Source organism: Mastigoproctus giganteus, chromosome 5 (assembly GCF_048544385.1).
Source record: "Mastigoproctus giganteus isolate SK-2022 chromosome 5, ASM4854438v1, whole genome shotgun sequence".
NCBI classification, from domain to species: domain Eukaryota; kingdom Metazoa; phylum Arthropoda; class Arachnida; order Uropygi; family Thelyphonidae; genus Mastigoproctus; species Mastigoproctus giganteus.
In genome coordinates, this window is record NC_143579.1 from 227,898,121 (window position 1) to 227,925,768 (window position 27,648).

The 27,648-nt window shown below is 36.3% G+C and overlaps 1 protein-coding gene across 4 annotated transcripts in view; it reads left to right on the forward strand.

Moving 5' to 3' along the window:
- The window catches only part of CRMP (Collapsin Response Mediator Protein), a 272,256-nt gene that overhangs the window by 151,030 nt on the left and 93,578 nt on the right, over positions 1-27,648 (forward strand). For all 4 annotated transcript variants that reach the window (XR_016546993.1, XM_090374441.1, XM_090374444.1 and 1 more), the window contains 3 exons: positions 9,275-9,385; positions 21,457-21,618; positions 25,786-25,928. Coding sequence is in view for 3 of the 4 variants with exons in the window: in XM_090374441.1 (XP_090230567.1) it covers positions 9,275-9,385; positions 21,457-21,618; positions 25,786-25,928 (416 nt within the window). In the remaining variant the exon portion in view is untranslated. The remainder of the gene's footprint in view (positions 1-9,274; positions 9,386-21,456; positions 21,619-25,785; positions 25,929-27,648) is intronic.

A 27,648-nucleotide genomic window follows, 5' to 3' on the forward strand; every position in this document is an offset into this window, starting at 1 on the left:
CATCGTTGAGATTAGAATTGACACCACGTATATTCGTGAAATGAATTAGGAAGTGCTTGGGAGGTTTAGATCTTTTCGCAGCTAAGCTTGCTCTATTAGTTTGACAATTCATGGTGTATTCAATAGTAAGAAAAAGTGGGTGGGACATGCTGCATGAAGTAATGAAATTTTTGGATATGGCAGACACATAGTAAGAATATACCCAGATCCTTAACATAACGTGGCCTCGACAATGCTCCCCGCATACACACTACTCGGACTCCCTCCAGTCACTATCTGGCAGAGTAGAGGTAGCAAGATTATACACTAGCTGATCCAGAAGCCTCCTAGAGAGTTACCAATAGGTTCGGTCCGGTGTACTAACTAGCGGCCGGCCTTCGAACACCGTTTTAGAGCTGTACCCTCGAAATGTAAGGAATATTGGATCTCACCACGATGTTCATCATAATCTCAAAAGTCATCAGTCATACTACACGATGGAAGAGATATGGAAGGGTTAACCGGAACTTAGCTCTAGAGACTAAACATGGGTTCCACCACTTCAAGCCTCCAATAAGCAAAGTGGTGGTATTGCACCGGTTGATGAGAGTCATCTACCACCTAGTACTGCCTGGTAACATAGAGGGGCGGCATTCCTCCATGTGGTGTGGGCGCCACATTAATGCATGAATAATCACTGCTGATAATCAGATGAAGAGTGTTACTCCTTGTTGCCTCTCTAATGTGCCGCTGTAGAAAACAATTATCCAATAAATCCACAAAAGCCATTCTAGTATCGATATTGCTTTTCTTTTTCTCTCTGAATCTGTAGTGTCTTCACCAGGACACTTCCTTTTCACACCTTTTAAGTATTTTACTCATTTTTAGGGAATAAAGCACAATTACAAAATGAGGAGGCACACTTGATACACATAAACAAAACTGTGTGTGTGTAGCAACTGAATAAAGAACACCATAAAGGCAGAGACACACTTATTAACAGCTCACTAGCTCCTGTTTTACTAAAGTTCATTTCTGGGGGTTACTACCATAATACAATAAAAACAATTTCCAGTCGCATTTCTGCTAGTGGAATCCGTTATAAACTAGTAGTAAACTCGATCTAATTGCATTTGCGATAATACCGATAGCTGGAATTGTGTGGTTTTTTTATGTTATTATGGTGAAATGTGTTTCCCCTTCAGTGATGTAAAAAACAAAAATACATTTTCAGAATCTTATCTTCATTGCTATCGTGTTGCATTCAGTTGGGTTGATTCCGCTTTAGACTGCCATTTCTTGTAAATACAAAGGCGAATCGTACATAAGTGTTTTCGGTTCGTGTTATTTACGATATCGCTCCCATATTATAAATTGTGTGTGATTGAATTCGTGTAGTGTAAACACGTGTTATACGAGGACTGACTGTATAATTATTCATTGTACTCATCAGAGTCATTAGTTTTATAACAAACTCCTACCACGCCTCCGTAGCCAGGTGGGCAGGAGCAGCGGTGCATAGCACAGTCTTCTTGATTAGACCGGGGTTCGAGCCTGTGACCACCAAATACGGAGGATGCAGAAAGGTCAGGAAATGACCACCACATATTCCCGGAGAAATATGGCCTTAGTTGCTAATGCTCCTAAAAACCAAATAACAACAACAACAAACTCCTACCCTCATTTTGCTTTCCCAGTGCTTATGTCACACCAAACTTAATCAGCATTGCACTGTCCATCTATGTCAACTGGATGCACTTGCCTAGATTTTGTGTGTTTTTTAACTAACAGCATAACCCCTCCTCCCTTCCTATCCTTTCTGTACACATTGTACTTCCCAAATTCCAATTCTGCATCCCTTATATCTGAGTGGCACCATGTCTCTGATATCCCAACAATATCTGCCTTGGATGTCTTAACCAGCACTGCAAATTCATCAAATTTATTTACTATACTCCTAGCATTGGTGTACATGCAAGTATATATGCACCTGTTCTTACTCTTAGTTACTCTAACACAGCCCATGTATTTACTTTTTTCATGACCCACAGAAGTTCCTGAAATCCCCAGCAACTGACTTTCCAGGCAGCTGCTCATTCCAATAGAAGCAGTGCAAGAATCATTTCCACCTCTGCCTGCGGCTACTTTTAATCTATTAGTCTGTGAACCCTCCCAAGCTATCAGTTTTTCCTACCCACCTAACATTGCCTCAATAGCTTTAGCAAATATTCTTGCACCCCTTCTATTTAAGTATATCCCATCTCTGTAGAAGCAATCTTTCCTGTTAACAAGCACAGACCACGCTGAGAAAATTTCTACCCCATGAGCCCTGCACAATCTCTCCAAGGCCGAATTGATTGACAAAGCTCTCATCATATATTCCCTCTTATCGTGTCTGGGTAGGATTACAGACACTTTCAAATTTAACCCTAACTCGTGACTTTTTTTTTTCAGCATTGACCTGTACTTACTTAGTAAATCTGCAGATCTCCTACACTTAATGTCATTAGTGCCAACGTGTACAATGATATCACCTTTTGTGCCCTTAAGAGATGATATCTGCTCTACCACGTCATCAAACTTTGCCACTGGAAGACAAACCCTGGTCCTATTCTACCTATCTTTTTTGCAAAATATATATTCCCTGTTTCCCTGACAATTGCGCCACCAACAATAACTAGCTACTCTGGGACCAATGCATTCTGCCCTGAAGGTTGCCGCTGTGTTGCCTAGTGCATAGGAGTGTGCTCTGGCATTGAGTTGGGCAGCTTGAGGGCGCCTCCGTAGCCAGTTGGGAAGGGGCAGCAGTGCGTAGCACATGCTTCTTGATTAGACCCGGGTTCGAGCCCGTCACCACCAAATACAGAGGATGCGGAAAGGTCGGGTATGACCACCGCATATCCCGGAGCAATATGGCCTTAGTTGCTAATGCTCCTAAAAACCAAAATAAATTGGGCAGCTCGAGACCTTGATTGGCCTCCCATTTTAATTCCTTCGAGGGCATTCACCTGACTCTTCAAGCTCTCATAGACACCCATCAGAACGCTGAGTTGCCGCCTAATTTCTTCACATTCTCTGCACCTAGCACATACAAAGACATCCCTATGGCTACATCATAACCTGTTTGAGAGAGAGAGAGATCCGCAAACATGTCGCATTTTGCACATTTTTTTAGATTGTGATGCATTGGGGAATCGTCCCCTACGGTTCTCCCGCAGACCACAGCACTTTCGCTACTTTGTGCAAGTTGCTTTGCTGCTCTAGTCTGAGGCATGATTTCCATTTGAATACAATTTAATTAACAATAAAAATTAAAAGGATTTATAAATTTAATTGCCAATATTATACTAAGCTAACAGATTCCTACTACGGTGCTACGTATTATGCTATCTAATTTTACATTATGCCTTACGCTATCAAATTCGAGATATACATAATGCTGTTCCGTATCGATACTACGCAGTGGCGGTAAGTTTCGAACCTTTTCTATTTTTACATCTGTATCGAGTGTGCATCTTACCATTCTGTGATCATTTCCAATATTTACCTTGTTCAGGAAGTTAACATTGTTCACCATATATCTTCTGTTAGTGAAGATGAAGTCGATTTAATTAGTTGTTAATCCATTTGGGCTCTTCAGTGACCACTTTCTGTTTTCCCTTTTCTTGAAAAAAGTGTTCATTACCGTCATTCCTCAAGATTCTGCAAATCCACAAGTCTTTCACCTCTTTCATTTCTTCCACCAATTCCAAAATTTCCTATAGTTTCCTTTTCTATGCTGTTTCGTCTGTTCCCTCCATAATGATGGTGTAGTGAGTTTTCTGTTCATCTAGGTCTCTCAATTTCAGTGTACATTTCTTCAACCTCTTCATCATCATGGCTCGATGTTGGAGGATATATCATTGTAATCTTTAGTTTGTACCTCTTAGAAATCCTGAGTAGTAGTCGTCTTGACACCCTTTGTGATGTACTTTTGAATTCCAAAATGTTGCTTTTTATATCTTTATGGACCAAAAAGTCAACTCCACCTTTGCTCTTTTCACTGTTTCCATTGGTATACAGCAGATTTCCACTAGATAAACTTATAAGTGATTCCTTCTTCTTGTTTCAGCCAAGCCAATGATATTCCAATTCACACTTTCTAATTCCTTTTCCAGCTCTAATTATCTTCACCGATGAATGATTTTATGTTGTAACAGGCCAAGTTCAGTTTCCATGCACTGCAGCCTGGTCGTACCCAGAGATTCCTAGCAACCTCTGCTTTCACTCTGATCCTCTCGCTGCTGTAAGAGGAGGAGTGAAAGCCGCTGGGGACTGAGGGTCAATTTTTTCGTTGTGTTGTCATGTGCTGGAGTGTTTGGTCTTTTCCTCTTCACTGACCAGGTGTCTTGAAGAGAACCACTCTACACGTTCATTGCCACAAAAGTGACGTAACAGGGCTTACCACAGAGAAGTTGTGCATGAGTGGGAGGCAGGCCAAGCAGACTTCTCCTAAATCTTCTAGAATAGAAAGATATTGGATCCATCAGTGTTTTAGACTGAGTGTCTGATAACACACAGAAATGCCTGTTCCCCTCTAAGCCCCTTCAAGGCCTTATACACCTCAATCAGATCACCTCGCAGGTGCCTAGTCTCCAGACACTGCAGTTGCAGAACTTAAGCCTTTCTTTTTAAGGGCAACCTTTTGTTCCCCTCACCAATCTTGTTCTCCTCTCTGTAGAGGTCTAGCATCTAGCTTGGATGTAGAGTCCTAGCAACTCGTACATCCTTCCTAAAATGAGGCCTTCAGACCTGTATGCAGTAATCAAGGTGTGGCCTGACCATTACCTCATACAAAGGGATAATCATCTCCTTATTCCTTGATGTAGAGTTGCTAGCAAAATTCTTGTATGTCATTGACAAGATATACAAGAATGATCTGCTCTGGTAGCCTGTTTGCACTTCTCAGAAAACTTCATATTTGACTGTACAATTACCCCCAAGGTCTTTTCATTCTCCACTAACCTAAGTGTGGTACATTTCTCTGGGGTTACTGCTACCCATATGCAGTACTTTGCATTTGTCAGTCTTAAATTTCAGTTGCCACTTTTCAGCCCATCTGCCCAACTTTTCTAGATCCTATTGCAATAGCATATTGTTATTACTGTCATTAACAATCCTACCAACCTTTGTATCATCTGTAAACTTGGACATTAAGCCTGATATACCTTAATCATTATCATTGATAAATATACAAAACAACAATGGGCCAACACCGAACCCTGGTGGACTCCACTAATAACATTGGTCCACAAAGAGCAGTGTCCATTGATTACCACCCTCTGCCTTCTCCTACCGACCATCCTTTTATCCATTGTAATAACTTGCCCTTAATGCCATACTGCTCCAATTTGTACAGTAGTCTTCCATGTGCAACAGTATCAAAAGCTTTCCTGAAATCCAAGTATATGATATCAAAATTATTTTTTGCATCCAGTTCCTTTGTGACCACATCATAGTATCCAATCAGGTTAGTCACACACTTTCCTCCTGACAAACCCATGCTGTGTCTGAATTATTACTGCTGTCTTGTCTAGATGATCCTGCGATACTTCTTTAACCAGTGACTTCATTATTTTCCCCGGAACAGAAGTTAAAATAACAGGTATGTAGTTACTTTTGTTACCCTTTGATCCTCCCCCCCCTTGTGAATTGGAGATACATTTGCACATCTCCAGTCTGTGGGGACTTCCCCTGAATCCAAGTATGCTCTCATAATTATGGTTAAGGGCTTGCTTACTTCCTTTGCTGACTCCTTTAGTATAACTCGATAGATCCCATCCACCTCATGTGGATGGGATCTATCCAGTTAATGAACTGTTACAAAACTGTTGTAATTGCTGATAGTTTATTGTTATTCTCACTTTATATGACATCACTGTCAGATTAAAGGGGAAGAGGTCACCTTAAATTCACAATATGCCATTAAATTCACAAGGTCAAAGCCCGTTCAAACTTTACATAAGCAAATTGAAAAGAAAAGCCTGAATTCCACTTGAATCCTTAAGGAAGCTGAGAAAAACAGTTATTTGTTGTATGTCATACAAATGATAGTTTCCAAGGCCAGACCTAGGACACTTTCAATGGATAATTGTTCTGAAGTTAGTTTTGTATAATACTGACATTTTCATTTTCTGGTAGTTGATGTTTCTGTCCATGTATAAGTAGTGTGTGTATTTCTTTTCTCCCTGTATAAAATAGTTAATTGTGGTTTGGCAAAGATGCCCAAGAAAGATAATAAAGAGTTCTTTAAATTTGTGAACCCTAGTTCAGATCTGATGTAAAGAGTTTTCATTCCTTTACTTTTATAATGGCCCACTACAGGGGAGCAGTGGGATCTGTTAAAGACAACTCCAGGCAGATGGCTGATGATGCAAACAAGTTCTTTGCATCTGTATTCACACGAGACAGTTAATTGCAGTTATCTGAAATTTTGATTAACTGAAAACTTTTTCTGTGATTCAAAAAAATTTTCCCCATAATTTCACTCAAGTTTGATACCACTTATAAAGCATTATGAATGAAGCAAAGAGTAAATTTAATCCATGTCACTTGTCTAATACCAACCACACTGATGTGATGCACAAAACCTTCACTGTAAAAAAAAAAGAGGGATGGGGCAGGCAGGTACAAATTTGCTGTTGCATGAATTACTGCAAATAAAAATAATTATGTAATAGTCAATTTGTTTGTCTAATGTGCTAAATGAAGATGCAGGCAATCCAGGTTATCAGTTTTGATAGACAAAAAAAAAAGTTTTTTTTATCATTAAATACCAACCTGATTGAGACAAATTAAAAATGAAGAGGGCAATTATCCACTATGATGAAATATACAGCATGGAACAGCTAGTGACATGTTTAATGTTCTTGGGCTGAATTGCAAAAAGAATTGAATTGAAACTAATTAATGTGTTTGAAGAAAATATGTAATTCTGGCAGAAAAATGATTGACATCTTTTGAACACAAAAAATTTGTAGAAAGTTGGCCACTAAGTTAGAGGATATTCTCACACATCATAGATTTTTTTTTGGTAATTATATTTGTGTTTTTTGGTGTTTAATCCAGTTTGTAGGTGATCAAAGTTCCACTAAAGGCGCTGTAATATATTATTGAATAATAAATTATGTTGTTGTGATATAAAGGGTGTGATTTATACCAATCTTTATAGACATAAGCTTTTTTGTTCAGTTATAGCCGAGTGATCAGGAGTGAGAGTGCAGTAGTACCCACACTTTGAGTGGACCAGGGTTCAATCCAGTGACTGCTAAATACGATTGATTATATTCATGATTTATTGTAAATTCATCTGACTTGGTGGTCATGCCGGAGTACAAACAAGAACATGTTTTTTATAGTGAACATAACCCACTGTTATTTTACGTATGATAGTTGATTGCATTATCAAGAAACATATTCGCTGTTTAAGGAAAGCTGTGAAATAGCTAAATAAAGCAAAGTTTAAAAAGGTTAATGTAGAAATGATAGAAGGTGAGGACTAGAAAAAATGGAATTGGTTGTGAACCATCTCATGGTATAAATGTATATAGAGTTGTTTCAGGAAAATATTTGTTGTGCAATGAAGTTTATTTAGTGTAGGTAAACTAAGTTTTGTATCATAACTTGGAGAGTTTATTCATTACAAACAGCATTGAGTGAACTCCAAACTTTTGCAAAATTTAATCACAAAGAAATTTAAGACTATATTTTTGGTGTTAAGGCTTGGGCTTATGTTTGTGAATGCAGGTAATGCCCTTGGACTTTTGGTCACATGTGCAATCCTCTGTTTCATTTCCCAGTTGTGGACTATGTCATTGATAGTCTTGTATTGGTGTTTCTCTGTTGTGGACTTCTTGTTTCTGAATTTTGACTAATAGCTCAAAGGGATATCCCATGTAGAACTTTTTATTACAGTATTATAGAATTGAAAGAGTGTTTTAATGCAGTAGTTGTTATTATCAAATCAGAGTTTGCATGCATTACCTGCATTTGATTTCAGTCATTGAGATATCTTCTCTCTCGTAGGAGATTGAGCTCAAGGTATTTGGTACTAAGGCATGGGCTTATGTTCAACTTAGAGCTGATGAGAAGCAAGTGAGCTTTGAAACAGCTGTCCTGGCAGTGTTTTCTAAGATTTTTAAATGCATAGTTGATTCATCTATTCAGGTGGTGGTATACAATTTAAAAAGATATTAACAGTTCAGGCAGAACTGTGGATAATGGTATTTGTCTGTAAGTTGAACACAAGCCCAAGCCTTAATTCTGACTACCCAATGCTAAATATTTTGTGAGACAAGGAAGTCTCTCCATCATCATAAAAATTGAGCGCAAGTAAAGCGTATGGATTTTGATTTACATTTTTTATTATGTGCAGAGTCTTTTTAGGTATTGGGAAAAAATTTGGAAAATTTGGAATCTGTTAAAAATTTGTTGTAAACAAAAATATCTTATGTTTACTTTTAGAAAACATAAGATATTAATTAGCATAACCAAGAGAAGAACTAAAGCAAAAGCTGTAAATAAAACTGAAATGAATCTGATTGCATTGTACTAGTAAGTAAACAGTTTTGTAACCATTTTTATCTGGCTCCTAAAAATTTTAGACTGCTTGTCCAGCCCTGCCCTTGGGGTTCTCTAGAAAGGTCCTTTTTATTTTTTATTTTTATTAATGATAGTGACAATGTTATTACAAGTTTGTCAAAATTTGCTGATGTTATTAAGCTGGACAGGGTTGTTAACAAAGAGAACTGGATAATGTTTACTTCAACAAGACATTTGAATTATACAACCAGTGAAAAAAATGTCAGTTAACACTTAATGCCAATCAGTGCAAGGTTCTGGCATATAGGTCACAGTAATTCCAAATTAAATTGTCAACTGGGAGAATAGCACTCATCACAAAATAAAAAGGATCTGGTTCTCATGCAGTGCAATATGGTAAGACTGCAAGGACAGTACATGGTTAGTGATATACACACACACACACACACACACACACACAGAAATTTTGGCTATAGAGTTATGCAGTTGCGAAAACTGAAACCACAGTTCCAGTTTTTGCAACTTTTTTATTATTTTTATTATTACTTATAATAAAAGGTTTTTATGCTGTTATTATTCAGAATAATTCATTGAAAGTACAACTTCATTAGCACACTCATTTTAAAGACACATATAAGCTCTAATAGCATTTGTTAAATGAGTAGCTAATTTTATTTATTTTTCTGATAAAGTATTGTTTCCCTCATTAAAATAGGTGGAATTGATACCCACACTCATATGCAGTTTCCCTTCATGGGTACTCGAACTGCAGATGATTTCTACCAAGGAACTAAAGCAGCCCTAGCTGGAGGAACTACAATGATTAGTAGGTTCTCTTTGTTTATCCAACTTAGAAGTTTAACAGTATTTTCAGTCTAATAAATTGTAAGAACCTAGGGAAATTCAGTATTTAATTTAATTTGTTTATACAAAGTTAAACAGTTCACTGTTTTAATAGAATAATATTAACATTGTATTTTGTGAGCTTAGACCTTGTAATGGAAAACAATGTTAATTATGAGGAACTGTTGTTTTTTTTATGTATTGAATTCTTTCTGGAAAAATTCAATTTTTTATTCCTCTGATAATGGCTCTCTTAGGTATCAGATATGCTGAATGTATTCTATACCACCTCTGTGTACTGAATCTTTTATGGTGTTTTGAAGACTTTGATATATGCTTGATGTTTTCTCTGTGATGACTGTTTTTTGTTTCTGGATTAAAAAGTGTATACTTGTTAGTACTATTAGTCAGAATCATCGATATTGTGGCTAACCAGTTCTTGGTTTGTCGGCACAGGAGTAAAAATGTTTGCCTACGTGTACATCTTTCAACATCTTTACTTTTGTTAAATTTTAATTGGTTTATTTCTTAATTGTGAAAAATGTTTATAACTCATTGTTCAACTTTGCTGAAGTTAGCATGTTTAAGTGAGAGGAACAAAAAACTTGATGTTACAGTTTGATTCATAATCACGACAACCACGAAATGCTGCATCTGCTTGTAGTTGAATAATTTTTCATTTTATCTTGTCATGTGCATTTTATTTTATTTATTTATTATTTATTTTTTTTTTTTTGTCATGTGTGCATGACAAAGTTGCTAAGGTGTTTGCTGATATAACATTCTAAGCATTAAGTTAAAAAAAAAAACCTAGCTGCTCACTTTTAGCATTAGCAGAGACATGATGCAAGAAAGCAAGCTTATACAGCATCAGCCAAAAAATAAATAAAATCCCATTTCACACATCCATATGCTCTAAAATTTTGTCCAGTTCTTTCTTGAATTTATGTAAACTATCAACTTCCATGACAGATGAAAGTTTATTCCAGCAATCAACTGTCCGCTGGCCAAAGACAAATTTCTGCACATCTATTCTACAACTGCCTTTCCTCAATTTGAATTTATGCCCCTTCAGGTTTGTAATCTGAACAAGTGGAAGAATCCCATCAGCATTGAGCCTGCTCACCAATTCAAGGCCTTATACACCTCAATCATATCACATCACATCACATGTGCTTAGCCTCTGGATGCTGCAATTTGCAGAACTTAAGCTTTTTTTTTTTTTTTTTTTTTTTTTTTTTTTGGAAGAGGATCCCCTTCGTTCCTCTCACCCATCTTGTCGCCCTTCTGTGTACTTATTCTAGCAACTCTACATCCTTCCTAAAATGAGGCCTCCAGACCTGTAAAAAGTATTCAAGGTGTGGCCTGACTATTGCCTTGTACAAAAGGATAATCACCTCCTTACCCATACTAGAAAAATTCTTGTATATCATTGACAAAACTTCATGACCTGCTCTGGCAGCCTGTCTGCACTGCTCAGAAAACTTCATATCTGACTGCACAATTATCCCCAGGTCTTTTTCATTCTCTACTACCCTGAGTGTAGTACATCACAGTTGGTATATTTCTTTGGGGTTGCTTCTGCCCATATGCAGTACTTTGCATTTGTCAATGTTTAATTTCAGTTGCCACTTCTCAGCCCATCTGCCCAGCTTTTCTAGATCCTGTTGCAGTAGCTTTGTTTGTTTTAGTTTTTTTTTTAGGAGCATTAGCAACTAAGGCCATATTGCTCCAGGAATATGCGGTGGTCATTTCCTGACCTTTCCGCATTCTCTGTATTTGCTGGTCACAGGCTCGAACCCCAGTCTAATCAAGAAGCATGTGCTACACACTGCTGCTCCTGGCTACGGAGGTGCCTGTTGCAGTAGCGTACTGTCATTAACAACCCTACCATCTTTGGTATCATCTGCAAACTTGGACATTAAGCCTGATATACCTTCATCAATATCATTGAAAAATATACAAAACAACAATGGGCCCAGTGCTGAACCCTGGAGGATTCCACTAATAGCATTAATCCATTAAGTGCAGTGTCCATTGAATACCACTCTCTGTTGTCTCCCACTCAACCACCCTTTCATCTATTGTAGCAACTTACCCTTAAAGCCATATTGCTCCAATTTGTACAGCAAGTCTTCCACATGCAACAGTATCAAAAGCTTTCTTGAAATCCAAGTATATAATATTGAAGTTATTTTTTGCATCCAGTTCCTTTGTGACCACATCATGGTATTCAGTCAAATTGGCCAGACAAGACTTCCCCTTAACAAACCCATGCTCTGTCTGAATTATTATTATTCAAGTTTATATGACTTACACTTTGAATGACTAATTGTAATCAATCTTTTAACAAATATAACTCATTGAGCGTTAAGTGCTTGAAATTTAAACCCTATATTTAAGGAAAAATTGGTGCCATCACTTCTTGAATGCCTCTTCAAAAGATTTATCAAATGAAGTTCTTAAAGATTAAAAAAGCTATTATATTTTAAAATTTTGTTAGCAGTTAAACTAATCTTAGTGAAATGAACACAACTGCATACTTGCAAAAAAATAGTTTTGATTGAAATTTTAACTAACTTAATAATTACAAACTATTTATATTGGCAGTTTATGATTTATCATCATCAGCCATCTTCAATCCACTGCAGGATAAAGGCCTCTCCAGCAACTTTCCAGTTCCTTCTGGTTTGTGTAATGGCCATACCTTTACTGCCCACTAACTCTTGAATTTCATTTGTCTCTATTGTTGTCTTCCAGGTTCTCTTGGCGCCTCTGTAGCCAGGTGGGCAGGAGCAGCAGTGTGTAGCACACGCTTCTTGATTAGACCAGGGTTCGAGCCTGTGACCACCAAATACGGAGGATGCGGAAAGGTCACTGAATGACCACCGCATATCCCTGGAGCAATATGGTCTTAGTTGCTAATGCTCCTAAATAACAACAACTTGTTCCAGGTTTTCTTTTAGTTCTTCTTGGGTACCATTCTGTTATTTTCTTAGTCCATCTGTCATCATGTCTTCAAGCTATGTGCCCTGCCCAAGTCCATTTCAGTTCTTTAGTTTTGATAGGAATTTCCTTGAGTTTGCCACCTGTCCAACAGTCCGATTCCTAATCTAATTTGTTCCATTGTTTTCTGTGTATTTTTCAGCTTCTCTTCCATTCTTTTGGTGAGTGCTCAAGTTTCACTTCCATAAGTCATGGTGGGGAGTATACACTGGTTCATTATTTTACATTTGAGACAAGTTGGGATATTGCTCCTCAGTATAATTCTTCGGGATCATGACTTATGATTACAATGTCATCTGCAAATTGTAAATCATTTGGGTACTCTCTCCATTCACATTGACTCCTTTGTGTAACCATTCCAACCTTCTGAAAGCTTCAAGGGCAGCAGTAAACAACTTTATATTGTGTCTCCTTGTCAAACTCCTTTTCTAAATTTTAAATTTGCTTAAACAACTTTATATTGTCTCTTTGTCTAGTCTAATAAAGGAGGTAGCATTCTCATCTTCATTTTCTTCAATGCATGTTCTACCTCATCAGGAAAGGCAGCAGTAAACAACTTTAGAGATATTGTGTCTCTAATAAAGGAGGTAGCATTCTCATCTTCAATGCATGTTCTACCTCATCAGGAAGGGCAGCAGTAAACAACTTTGGAGATAGTGTCTTCTTGTCAAACTCCTTTCTCAATTTTAAATTTGCTATTGCCTTAGTCTAGTCTAATAAAGGAGGTAGCATTCTCATATTGAGAAACTCCTTTCTCAATTTTAAATTTGCTACTGTCCTTGTCTACTCTAATAATGGAGGTAACATTCTCATATATTTTCTTCAACATCATAATGTATGGGATGTCTATGCCTTGTATTTCCAGTGCCTGAAACATTGCCTTATGCTGTATGGAGTCAAATGCCTTTTCATAATCCACAAATGCCAGGCATAATGGTGTTTTATATTCGTTTGTTTTCTCCATTAGCTGGGATATTACATGAAGGCAATCCATAGTTGAGAATCCTATTCTAAAGCCAGCTTGCTATTTTGGTTGATTCTCATCAAGTATTCTTTCTAATCTGTTAGTAATGACCCTTGTGAACAACTTGTAGATGTGGGACAACAAGTTAATTGGTCTATAATTTCCAATTTCTGATTTATCTCCTTTCTTATGCAGGCAAAATTATGATTGCATTATTCCACTCCTTAGGCATTGCGCCTTTCATAATGTATTTTGTGAAGAGTCTTGCCAGTTTCTGTGTCATGTTTCTTCCTCCTAATTTTAACAACTGTACAGTACCTTCATCTTCACCTGGGACTTTGATTCTTCATTTTATAATACATTTTTTTTTTTTTTTCTTAAAGTTTAGCTAATACAGTGAATTCCATTTATTTGTGCCATTGGTTCGGTTAATGGGGGCAGCCATTTATTTGGGACAAATCTTAAAGAATAGAACCTAATTGAGAAAATAGCCAGGGTTTTCTTCACTTAATTGGGACAACATGCCCTTTAATTGGGGCAGGAGAATGCAGCACTTGAGATTAACCTACATCTCCAACCATACCACGTGGTCCAGTTGGATTTCTAGAGGTCAGAACCATAACGCAATAAAAACAATTAGCAGTCTCTGGTTTGTTGGATTTTTCTGTTAGTGAAGTCTATTATAAATGGATAGTAAACTCAATCTTATTGAATTTGTGATAATACTGACACCTGGAATTCTGTGGGTTTTTACGTTATTATTGTGAAATGTATTTCCCCTTCCATGAAATCTTCAATCATAGAAAAAACATAAATAAATTTTCAGAATCTTCTCTTCATTCCTATTTTTTAAGCTTGTAACTCAGTTCTCACTTGCATGTATTGTGTTAGTTGCAATTTGTGTGTGCCCGTGTTTTTTTTTATGAAAACCCCAAACACGAGAGGTATTAGAACCTATAGTACTTAGTATCATGCCTGGGTTGGAGGTTGAGAAGATGAAAGAAGATATTTGTTGACATTAGACTTGAACTTCTGTAGACTGTAATTTTCAGGAAATACATATGAAGGAAGGTTGTTCCAGAAAATGGCAGTTGAATGAATAAATGAGGAAGATGAAAAGTTGGTTCTGTGAGTTTGAAGTTGGACAGTAAATGGATGTTGACTGGTGGCAGCACGTTTGGACTGTTTTGAAATAGAGAGAGATTGTTTGTTTGTTATTTGGTTTTTAGGAGCATTAGCAACTAAGGCCATATTGCTCCTGGATATGCGGTGGTCATTCCCTGACCTTTCCGCATCCTCCATATTTGGTGGTGACAGGCTCGAACCCCGGTCTAATCAAGAAGCGTGTGCTATGCACTGAGAGAGAGAGAATGGGAATTATAGAAGCCAATTCAGAAGAACAGTGCCCATGGAAGTATCTGTAGAAAAGGCATGCAGCATAAACAGTACATCTATGGGACAGTGAGTGGAGAGACTGTTAGAGAGGAGTCTTTAATTAACCTAACTACTCTCTTCTGAATGGAATCTAGAAGCCTGAGAGGTTTTGGGGGCACCACCCCAGATATGGGAACAATATTCCATGGTAGGGTGGATTTGCGATTTTTACAGTGAACAGCTGTTTGGAAGAAAAGTAATGCCAAGAGCAAAAGAGAAAATCAAGTTCTAAATTTAGATACCCAACGGGCGTATGAAGCTGCTGATGATTGTCAAGGTGATGCAACTCCTACCCGCAAGAAAGAGGTCACTCAAAAGGAGCTTGATGAGATTTTTCGCACTATTGATGTTTTTAAGCAGCAATGCTTAGATGCTGACCCTGATGTAGAATGCAGCAGTCAAATTTTTTGAAAAGTGGAAAAAGCTTTAATTCCTTATTGACAAATGTATGATACGAGGAAGGAGAATATACATCAAACTACACTTACTAATTTTTTTTTTAAAAAAGTAAAATATTTTCCTTTAAGTTTTAATTTTGTTTAATTTTTATTGTGCTTTGTAAAATTATAATTTGTTGAAAAAAATTTAAAAATACAGTACTGTATATTTTTGAGAATAAAAAAAAAAAAAAAAAGTCATGGAACCAATTACATTATTTTCCATAGATTATTAAGTTTGATTAATGCACTTTCGATTAGTGCGCCACTTTTGCGAGATGCATCAAGTGCACTAATCGAGGGATTACTGTACTTTGCTACCATTAAGCTACAATGCAGATTGAAAGGCTAGTCAGCCATAGAGTTTTAACCTGGTGATGATCAGGCTCAAGGGGTAGAATTTTTTTTCAGCCTGGACTGTACTTGTTAACAGGAGAGATTGCTTCTACAGGGATGGGATACACTTAAATAGAAAGGGTGCAAGAATTTTTGCTGATGCTGTCGAGGCAGTGTTAGGTGGGTCGGAAAACTGCTAGTTGGGGGGGATACAAGGACTAATAGATTAACAGTAGCCAGTGGCAGAGGTGGAAGTGATTCTTGCACTGCTTCTATTGAAATGAGCAGAAGTCTGAAAAACAAGATGCAGGATATTTCAGAGACTGCTGGTAGTCATTGCGGTACAAGTAAACACATGGGTTGTGTTAGGGTAGCTAAGAATAGAAACAGGTGCATGTATACCTGCGTGTACACCAATGCTAGGAGTTTGGTAAATAAATTTGATGAATTTGAGGTATTGCTAAAAACATCAAAGGCAGATATTGTTGGGATATCAGAGACGTGGTGTCACACAGATATAAGTAATGTGGAACTGGAATTTGGGGAATACAATGTGTATAGAAAGGATAGACAGGACAGGAGGGGAGGAGGGGTTATGCTATTAATTAAGAAACACATAAAGTCCAAGGAAGTGAAGCCAGTTGACATCGATGGACAGGGCAGTGTCGAGTCAGTTTGGTGTGACATAAGCATAGGGAAATCAAAATTGAGAGTAGGAGTGTGCTATAGGCCTAATGATTCTGATGAGTATAATAAGATATTGTACAGGGAAATAGAGTGGGCCAGTAAATCAGAGAGTCTTATAATGGGGGACTTTAATTTCCCAGATATTGACTGGAATTTGTGGGTTGGTCACTCGCACACTAGCAAGGCTTTTGTGGATTTATTGGATGATTGTTTTCTACATCAGCATGTTCGTGAGGCAACAAGAGGGAGCAATACTCTTGATCTGATTATCAGTAGTGATTCTTCATGCATTAAGAATCTGCAGATAAATGAACCACTAGGTGGCAGTGATCACAGTGTGTTGAAGTGGGATTTACTCAAGGAGGTAACTACCATCAGAGGTAAAGGGAAGGGTTTTTGTTTTCGTAAAGGCGACTATGATGGTCTGAGACAGTATTTAAATTCTATACAGTGGGACCAACTGATGATGTTACCAACAGGAAACTCAAAATGGGAAGCATTCAAGGAACTAATCTTGGAGGCTACCAGGCTTTACATACCAACTAAGAAATATTGTTCAAGGTTTAGGCCTAAATGGTTGTCAGATGAACTAATGAGACATGTGGCAGAGAAGAAAAATGCATGGGATACATACAAATTAATGGGTGACATGGAAGCCTATGATAGATATAAGTTGGTCTGTAACCAAGTCACAAAGGAGATTAGGCAGGCAAAGGCAGACTATGAAAAATCCTTGGCAAAGGATGCAAAGAAAAACAGAAAAGAGTTCTTTACATTCTTGAACTCGAAAAGGAAAGGGATGAATCAGATTGGTCCACTGGATATTGATGGTTCAACAGTTCAGGATCCTGCTCAGGTGGCTAACAATCTAAACGAGTATTTTGCATCTACATTCACGCATGAGGAGTTATTCAGGAAGGAGAATGATGTAGGTAAAGTAAACATTGGCAGTGAGCTGGATGATTTTGTAATAACTGAGAGGAAAGTGGAGGAGAGATTGTTGAGGATAAACATAAAAAAGGCACCTGGGGTGGATGGGATCTATCCAGTTATATTAAAGGAGGTAGCAAAGGAAGTATGCAAACCCCTAGCCATAATTATGAGAGCTTCTTTGGACTCAGGGGAGGTACCCATAGACTGGAGATGTGCAAATGTAACCCGAATTCACAAAGGAGGATCAAAGGCTGACACAAGTAATTATAGACCTGTTAGTTTAACTTCTGTTCCAGGTAAATTAATGGAGGCACTGGTTAAAGAAGCACTGCAGGATCATCTAGACAAGAATTCAGTTATAGCTCAGACGCAGCATGGTTTTGTTAAGGGCAGGTCTTGCCTGACCAATTTGATTGGATATTATGATGTAGTCACAAAAGAACTGGATGCAGGGAATAACTTTGATATTATATATTTGGATCTTAGAAAGGCTTTTGATACTGTTGCACATGGAAGACTGCTGCACAAATTGGAGCAGTGTGGCATTGGAGGCAAATTGCTGCTATGGATAAGGGGATGGTTGAGTGGCAGAAGACAGAGAGTGGTAATCAATGGACACTGCTCAACGTGGACTAATGTTATTAGTGGAGTTCCTCAAGGTTCAGTGTTGGGTCCGTTGTTGTTTTCGGTGTTTATGAATGATATTGATGATGGGATATCAAGTTTAATGTCCAAGTTTGCAGACGATACAAAGGTTGGCAGGGTCGTTAAGGACAATACTGACGCTATTCTGCTGCAACAGGATCTGGAAAGGTTGAACAGATGGGCTGAGAGGTGGCAAATGAGGTTTAACATCGACAAATGTAAAGTGCTGCATATGGGAAACAGTAACCCCAGAGCAACGTATCAACTCTGCGGTACTACACTGACAGTAGTGGAGAATGAAAAGGACCTGGGGGTAATTGTGCAGGCAGATATGAAGTTCTCTGAGCAGTGCAGACGAGCTGCAAGAGTAGCTCATGGTGTCTTGTCAATGATATACAGGAATTTTTCTAGCAGGGATAAGGAGGTGATTATTCCCTTGTATAAGGCAATGGTAATGCCACATCTTGAGTACTGTATACAGGTCTGGAGGCCTCATTTCAAGAAGGATGTAGAGCTGCTGGAACGGGTACAGAGAAGGGCAACAAGATTAGTAAATGGAACAAAGGGTTGCTCTTACGAAGAAAGGCTTAAGTTTTGCAAATTACAGAGTTTGGAGACTAGGCACCGGCGAGGTGATCTGATAGAGGTGTATAAGGCTTTGAATGGTTTGAGCATGCTCAATGCCAATGGGATTCTTCATCTTTCTCAGAATAATCACCTCAGAGGGCATAAATTCAAATTGAGGAAGGACGGATGTCGGATAGATGTGCGGAAATTTGCCTTTGGCCAGCGGGTGGTTGGTTGGTGGAACCGACTTCCATCACTTCTTGTTGAAGTTGATAGCCTAAACAAATTTAAAGCTCAACTGGACAGGTATTTCGAACGAACGGAGGGGTGAAATGGGAGTGGGTTTTTTTTTTTTTTTTTGGCTGATGCTGAATAAGCTTGCTTTCTTGCATCATATGCCTCTGCTAATGCTAATGCCCCTGACAGTAGCAAACACAGTCACATAGCACCTGACAAGTGTCCAAATTTTTTCTTTATTTCTTGAAAAAGTTTTTGGATTTTTATTGAAATAAACCAGCATGATTTTTTACTTAATGGATTGCAATACTTATTAAATATTTTTTAATGAATATTTTAAAAATTTTTAAATGTTTTTTTTTTTTTTTTTTTACAAATGCTATTTTCAATGAACAAAACTTTTAATTCTGAAAATGAAGAAGCAAAACATATTACAGTCATAAAATAAAAACACAAAACTCTTAGCCATTTCTATTTTCTAGTTCAGAAAATCATTTAAGCAAGCAAAAATTCAAATTTATGCCTGTGCATATATTAATGTTTTGTCAAATAAATAAAGGAATAAACAGATAAATAATAATCAAAGCAGGAAACACATTTTGTACATTAATTAAACAAACATAGAACAGAATATCTAATTTCTGTAGCATACATGTCAACCAGTGGCTGAGAAATATACTCTAGCATGATGAAGTGGAAGACAAAAATAGTTATACAAATGGTTGTGCTCAAAATCACAACTGTCCAAATAAAATTTTGTATATATTTGGGAAAGTACTGAAAGTTTCAGCCATTAGTCTTGAACCAACAAGTGATGTGCAGCAGTTCTTTTGGATAGTGGCCTGTCAGGTCCTGTGTGACCACAACCAGGTTAAGGTTTCTTTGGTTTTATTTATGATATTTAGCTGTTGAAACAAAAATGGGCCTTGTAACATATAGCAGTTTATAATTATTAAGTCAGTCAAAAATTTTACTAAAATATGCTGTTTTTTTCACAAGTGTGCAATGATATTGTGCTATTTTCATTAGTTAAATGTTCTGAGTAACAGAATATTCCCTTTGCTCTAGGGAATGAGAGTATTATAATAATATAATACTCTCATTATGCCATTTAATATATATACAGAAAAATTAAATGCAGGAACTCAATAGATAAAGCCTGATCTATTGAGTTCCTGCATTTAATTTTTCTGTTTTTTCTGTATATATATTAAATGGCATAATGAGAGTATTATATTATTATATAATAATATAGTATTATTATAAAAAAAATTGATAAAGAAAATTTTTTCTTTTTTTTGTCATTAAGTAGCAGTTAAGCATAATAATTAGTTATTTGTTTAACAGGCAAACAAATAACTTAATTTTTTTAATTGTAATCAGTCTTTTAACCGCCCTGAAGAAAATGAGAACACAGGCTGATACTTGTTCATTTTCATTTAGTTATTTATTATGACACTATGTGTGACACTTAAAAAATAATTTTTGTTTAGTCTGTCCAGCTGTACCAAGGTGTTGTCCACACTCTGTGCCACTTTACTAAGAACCACCATCATCCTTCCTTTCTCCCCTCTGGCTCAAAGAAGGGTTCTGTAGAGGACCCAAAATGTAGCCTATACAGTTTTACTAAATTGACAATACTGGATCAAGGATTTTGTACCTTCTAGTATGTTTCAATAAAAACTAAAATTTTGTTACAAATGCACAATTGTGTCCTCTCATTTAAAATACAGTAAACCCTCGATTTAACGGACTAATAGGTCCGTTAAATCAAATGTAACCAGGGGAGGCATTTTTTATTGTTCTTAATGTAAAAAAAAAAAATGCTTTAATACAATATACAGTACTGTACAATATTAAATTATAATAAAGAATATGTAATATTCTGTTTTAAATATAAAATGTTGCAATTTGGCCTTTGATTTACGGATATCAGAAACAAGTTTTTTTTTTTTATGCTGTAAATTTCACAAACACTTGCTACTGAGACTCCTTGTTCTAATTTCTCAATTAGCTCTAATTTCTGTTCCTCATTTAAGTTCACAGTCTTTCTTTTAACTCCTCTATCACTTGATGCCATTTTAAATTGTAAGGATCGCAAAATTATTTAATAAATAAAGTCACAATTCAGAAATCACAGAAACACTGTGTATACAACCTGACCACACGATAGCTCGAGACAGACTGAGACCGAAACAAAGCGAGTCAGTAGACCTGCAGTTTAGTGTCCCGAGTTGCGTTCAGCTCACAAGTCACTGCCTGCTCATATCTGTAATCTGGGAAAACAGCTATTTGAACATGTTTTCAGAAAAAATAAAAAAACAATTTCCTGAATTTGATTATAAAAATAAAAGTAATTATCAAAACAATAATGGAAATAGGTAATTATTATTAATTTTTAAAAAATATGGTCGAGATTAATATGTACATTACTGTATTATTATTTGTCTGGTCCATTAAATCCGAAATCTGTTAAATCAAGGGTTTACTGTACTTCAAAATCTTTTGCTTCCATGTAATGTTTATTTAAATTGTAATCTTTAAAATTTAAATAATTATATAAATGTAATATGCTTTAGTAATTGTTTAAATATAATGTCCTTTGGTAATTATACAAGTATAAATGTGAAATTCTTTTTCTTCTAATCCTAGTGTTTAGAAATTCAGAATTTCCTGAATACTGATTGATGCTTTTAGCTTTGAACTGATATCATTAGTATTGTGTACTGCAGTAAATTCTTGCAATAAACAAGAATTTACTTTAAATTCCTAACTGTGCAATGACCCTCTCCATCCCGTCTTTTACAGTTGACTTTGTTATTGATCCCGAGTCATCACTTGTGGATGCATATGAAAAATGGAGATCTTGGGCTGATGAAAAGGTTTGTTGTGATTATGGTCTTCATGTAGGAATAACTTCATTTGATGACAAAACAGAAGAAGAAATGGAAATACTCACAAAAGAAAAAGGTAAATATTTTTAAATTTAGATGGTTAATTATAGGCAAAATTTTGTATATTTTTAAAGGATATTTTTTTTCTGTTTGTAGTTTAACTGTAGATGGAAATAAATAGCAGTCTTATATTTTGATGAAAGAGAAGGGGAGAATAATTAATTGTTATTAATACCTAGACCAATCTACTATACTTTAATGTAGGTCTGGCAGAGAAATCAGTATATCTTGGTTATAGCAAAATTATGATATGCTCAGTACTATATTTTCTAAGGAAACCAAGTTTCCTCTTTACCATAATTTTATACTAAACAGTTATCATTACTGTGCACGATAGTAACCATAATTTTAATTAGCATTGCTTAGATTTTTGTTGTTTTTCTTACTCTTCAGTGTTTTACATTATTTACTTATTAAATGTGTTAATTACTTAACTCAGTAGTACTAATTTACTAAACATGCATCGTTAAATCAGGTTTCCATTATAAAATATAGGGAGGAGAAGGTGAAGAATGCAGGAATTACAAAAATATGAATTTTAACGCTACACTGCGATGATTCTAAATATTTTGGAAAACACTGGTGCTTACATGATGGATGATTTCAGCAAGCACATGAAAAACCACTAACAAAATATTCCACTAACTTACCATTTCCATTTTTTTTCTCCTTTGCTAGTTGGTATGGAAATACTGGTTAGTGTTGAAGCCAAATTAAAATCTCATAAAACTAATGCCAGACAAGCATAAAATCCCTTAAAAATCATATAAAGAAGGATTCATCCACTGTGTTCCTATCTCTTCAGGAACTGCATGGCTTCTACAAAAAAAAATTAATAAGGACAAAGCATTTCAAAACCCCAAGGCTGTGGGGTTTCTGATGAGATTGCATCCAACTGGATGAAATGCTTCTTTATATAATTTAAGGAATTTGTTTAGCTGACTTTAGTCTTATTAGGGTTTATTAAGTTTGGCTTTAACACTAATCACAATTCTGTAATTGTCAAATTAAGTTGGTATAATCTGCATGCATATTTAATTAAGTAGATTATGAATTTGTGTGTGTAGATAAATACTAGTTGGAGCTTTGTCCAGGTGGACAAGGTCCCCACTGTTCTTGTTAGAAAACCAGGACAGACAGACAGGACAGTGCTAAATATGCTACTGGAACAACCATTCAAGGTAGGGACAATCAGTGGCTTATAAACTAATACTTATAAAAACTTGTTAATAACTACAGCAATTGTATACCCTTGATCCTTGCGATTGTCCTAAAATATAAACAGAAAATAAATTTATTTATTTATGAGAAGAGGAGGCTGACGTACCTTAGAAGTCATAAATCCAAAAGCAAAACTAAAACAAAGGTTTTGGTATTGTTTCAGTAGTCTCAAGCATGTTACTGCTGTGGTTAAGCATTCTCAGTTTTCATAATTTATATGGGAAAATTAAAGCTACTTTAGTTTATCAATGAGAATCCAGGTGCTTCCAAAAATGTTTGTCTTCACTGCCTGTGACTTGGAAATTAAATAAGAAAGCACTGGTTCATGTAGCGTACCTTCCCCCCCCAAACATCACTTCCCTATTCCAGTCAATGGATAAAGGAGTCGTTTACACCTTTAAGCAATATTATTTTATGACCATGACTCAGGCTATTGCTGCTACCAGCTGGAAGGAACCAACAATTCTCACAATTTTGGAAAGAGTATGACATCCTTATGGCAGTAAGAAACATTGTTGCAAGCTGGAAAGATATTAAGCAATCCACTATGATGGGTTGTTGTAGAAAGCTTTGCCTGCAGTTTGTCCATGACTACAAAGAGTTCCAAGAACGGCAAGAAAATATCAGAGGATATTGTAGTTTTTCATTAATCTGGAAACATATACTGAAGATATGAATGAATTGGAGTCTCGTGGAGAAGACCTCGTGACTATTTTATTGAGTTGCAGGCACAAATGCAAATTGAAAAAAAGGAATGAGAGTGATTATGATGAAATCTTTGATACCCCTTAAAAGAGCCAGAACCTCAAAGTTCAAGAGAAATCATGAAGTCAGAAGAGACAATAGGAGTCGTAGAGGATTCCAGTCCTAATGTTGAAAGAAGGCGTGATGTCACCTCTTGATTTAAGATTCTTTATGATGAAAAGAAGGCAACTTAGAAGGAATTTTTCAAACAGGATTACTTTAGGTATGTACAGTAATTGCACATATTCAAATTATTTAAAAACTTGAATTATTTTGAAATTTTTGGAAACATATTAATGTTCATATAGTGCATGTTTAACATTGATTTCCTAGAACACATTGCATGTGTTAACTGAGCATTAGATGTATCATGGTGTTATTACAGAGAACAATAACTGTGGTCAGCAGTAGCAAACTATAAAAATACTAGTGTACCTGTAGCAAATATTTTACCAAAACTGTTTCAGAGAAGAGGTAAAGATTAATATCAAAGTAATTACAAAAACCTCTCCTTTGGCTCCCTTTGCTTCTAGCTAAGATGTCAGTGGGATGGATTTGAGTAATAAAATATATTTAAGAAAAAAGACCTAAATATGCAATTTGATAATTTTTTACATATATAACTATCGTCTTTTAAAAAAATTAGTTATTGGACAGACAAAATAATAATTTTGTCTGTACAGTAACTGTAAATGGTACACTAGAATAATTACAATTATTCTAGTATTCCCATGGGGAATATTTTGTCAAAATCATAATGGAACTAAAAAAATTATGGAAATTTTGAAAATTGGTTGGAAAATTTTAATGTAAATTTTTTTTTTCTCTCAATTTTATTACTAAATGCAACTTATTGCAAAAGGAATCAGGTCAAAAGCTTGTTTAGTCTTTGAGTTGTTCAAGTTTAAAGAGCATTCCAGACAGAGCAACATAAGCAAATCAGTATATAGATAAGAACTGTTCATCAATTCAAGCACACTCTGCATTATGTCTTTAGCAAGTTTGCCTAAGGTAAAGAAAGCCAACACTAGAAACTTCGGAAAAATTTTACTGGTCAAAAGCGTTTACCGGTACTGTAGCTGCTCCCTGCATTCTCGGTAAACAGATGGTGTGTGTGTGTGTGTGTGTGAGTGATTGATTGGCAGTGGAAGTCTAACGATGTACCGATTAGTTTTTTCTTATTATTAAAAGTAGATTATTGGAGTTCATGAGTGGGCTGAAATTTACTTATGGGTACACCCTCCAGACTGCCTCAGTCTTAGGGCGTTTATATCCCCTACCTGCTGTTTTAACTGGATACGAAAACGACTTCTAAAGATGGTGCGTGTTATCGGTAGTTGCAGTAGAAGTTGTTTTCCTATTGGGTTAAAACAGCAGGAAGGGGGGATAAAAACCATAAGGCTGATGCAATCTGTGGAGGGTGTACCCGTAAGTAAATTTCAGCCACGATGGCATTACACTCATGAACTCCAACAATCTCCTTTTAATAATGAGAAAAAACTAATCAATACATCATTATCAACTTCTATTGCCCTTTTTGATAACATGTACCATCTGTTTACCGAGAATGCAGGGAAAAGCTGCGGTACCGGGAAACGCATTTGACCGCTAAAAGTTTCCTGAAGTTCCTCGTGGTTCTCGTGTTGGCTTTCTTTACTTTTGCCGCAGGTTTTGCCATTCTAAATGTGATTTTCATCTTTGAAAAGAATGTTATTACATGTTATTGTTTACAAACATAACTGAATATATAGCAACTGGAAAATGTGATAACTGGATCTCCATCTCAGAGGAAAATGTAGTTTTGAGAATGTTCCACGTGCAATTAATTTCATTGACGTATTTTTTTTATTGCATCTCTAATTGAGAGAAGATAGGGGAGAAACTCAACATCTACAGTAATTACTCACGTAGCTACTGCTGTTTATAAAAATGTAATTTTCTAATTGAGGGAATATACCACAGAAGCGAGTACAATAGCTTAGTGGCCTACACTTTGGAAACCATTGTAATAGTTGGATCTCTCTCAGTGAGGTATTGAGTTTGGTTTCACCAGTGTCTATTATGAAATTTGTGTTTTATCATAAACTGCATTTTTATTTTTCCTTTTGGGGGACATTATCATGCTTGTGTTATACCATAACTGGTATAACAGAGTGTGGTATATCAAGGGGGGGGGGTGTAATATAATTTGAATAATGGCTTAAATACTTTTTTTTAGGTGTAAATTCCTTCAAAATATTTATGGCATATAAAAATCGTTTAATGCTCTCAAATGAGAGCATGATAGAGGTGTTCAAAGCATGCAAGAATATTGGAGCCCTTGCTATGGTTCATGCAGAAAATGGTGATATTATTTTTGAGGTTTGTCATTTTTTTTTTTTTTTTATTAAAGCATGACTTTTTATATCAAAAGAAATGTCAGTATAATTATAAAATTAACAAAGAAATATTAATGTTACCCAAAAAGTTTCTAGACTGTGCTTGCTGCAGCAATACAGAGATGGTATTGAGTTCTGCTAAGTGATGATAGTGAATACCTTTATGGGCAGTCCAGCTCCAACATGCCTGTCTAACTTGTTTCAGTGTTATTTCACATGCTTCCTGATCAGGATTATATTTGACTGCTTTGATTATTGCATTGTATTAAGATTCCTGATTTGAAAACACAGTGACGTTCAGCCCTTTTACAAAAGAATCCTTCAGCATTTTTAGGAGGTTGTCAGGCTCAAACATTTGTTAAATGGTGGATTGGTTAGTGGTTGCTACATCATAACAAATGAGATGAGCAACACAACCATTCATATGCCCAGAATGATTTCTCACCAAGAACTATATGATTTTAGTTCCTCTTCCACTATAAGCCAGTGCCCTATAGCCATAGTTGCTGATGTGCTGGAAAAATTCAAACAAACAAACTGGTCCCCCCCTCTCTTTATTCTTCACTTCTAGTTTCCTGTGATTTCTTTTTATTTCTGAGACAAAAATCTAAAGCCAAGAGATAATGAAATAGGCCTTCCAGAAGCAGTGACGAACTTACTGGATATTACTTGCAAGTGGAAGCCATGGAATAACTGGTAAGTGAAACTATTTTTTAAAAATAGTTTTACTTACCAGCCATTTTGCTTACCATTTATTTTTACTGTTTGTTACAGTCCAGAAATTTTTGGGGTAATACTTTATTATTGCATGTGTGAGTATGTGCACATACTGATTTAGCAGGTTTAACTTATAAGTAGGTTCATGCCAAAAAAAAAAGTGTAAGTGAGTGCAGGGTGCTTGCAGGATTCCATTTTTAAATGCTTATGTAAAAGGTTATAAATATTGTTCAAAATGCTTATCCTCTGAATCAATAACAACTCCAACTCTGATTAAATAATGAAATTATGAACAGTGGGAGAAAGAAGAGAAAGGCTGATCTTGGGACAGATTCATTATCTTTATTTGGATCACTCTAGTTGTGTGACATCTAAAGAGTGATCTTTTGTGTCTATAGATGCAGTTTTTAAGTTTACTCTATTCAAGATCCTGTTGCAGCTAGTAGTCAGTGGGGTTTGAATCAGGACTGAGGTGGGTGTTTCTTTCACCAAAATGTTCTCTTAATACAGTAACTTTCCATTGACTGTGGACATCCCATTCTGTTGAAAGGTCATCTGGTCCAACACCCTTCTCTGTCTGCAGCCAAAAATGATAACATATTCCAGTATATATCTGCACAACTGTCCTTTCATGGATACAGTAACATTGTCCATTAACAATTTCTTTAAAAAAATTCCAACAAGCTTGATCTCTTTCTCACAAACAATCCTAAGTACATAGTCAAGGTGAGTGGTCCTCTAGGCACCTGAGATCACAAGATGGTGATGGTCTCTTCTTCAGTGGAGCCTTTCTCTCGTGGCCATTCTCAACTTAGTGTTGTTTGGAAAACCTCTCTCAGGCTTCTAGATTCCATTCAAAAGAGAGCAGCTAGGTTAATTAATAACTCATCTCTAACAGAGTCTCCCCACTCTGTCTCATAGACGTTCTGTTCCTGCTGTGTGTCTTTTCTGTAGATACTTCCATGGGCACTGTTCTTCTGAATTGA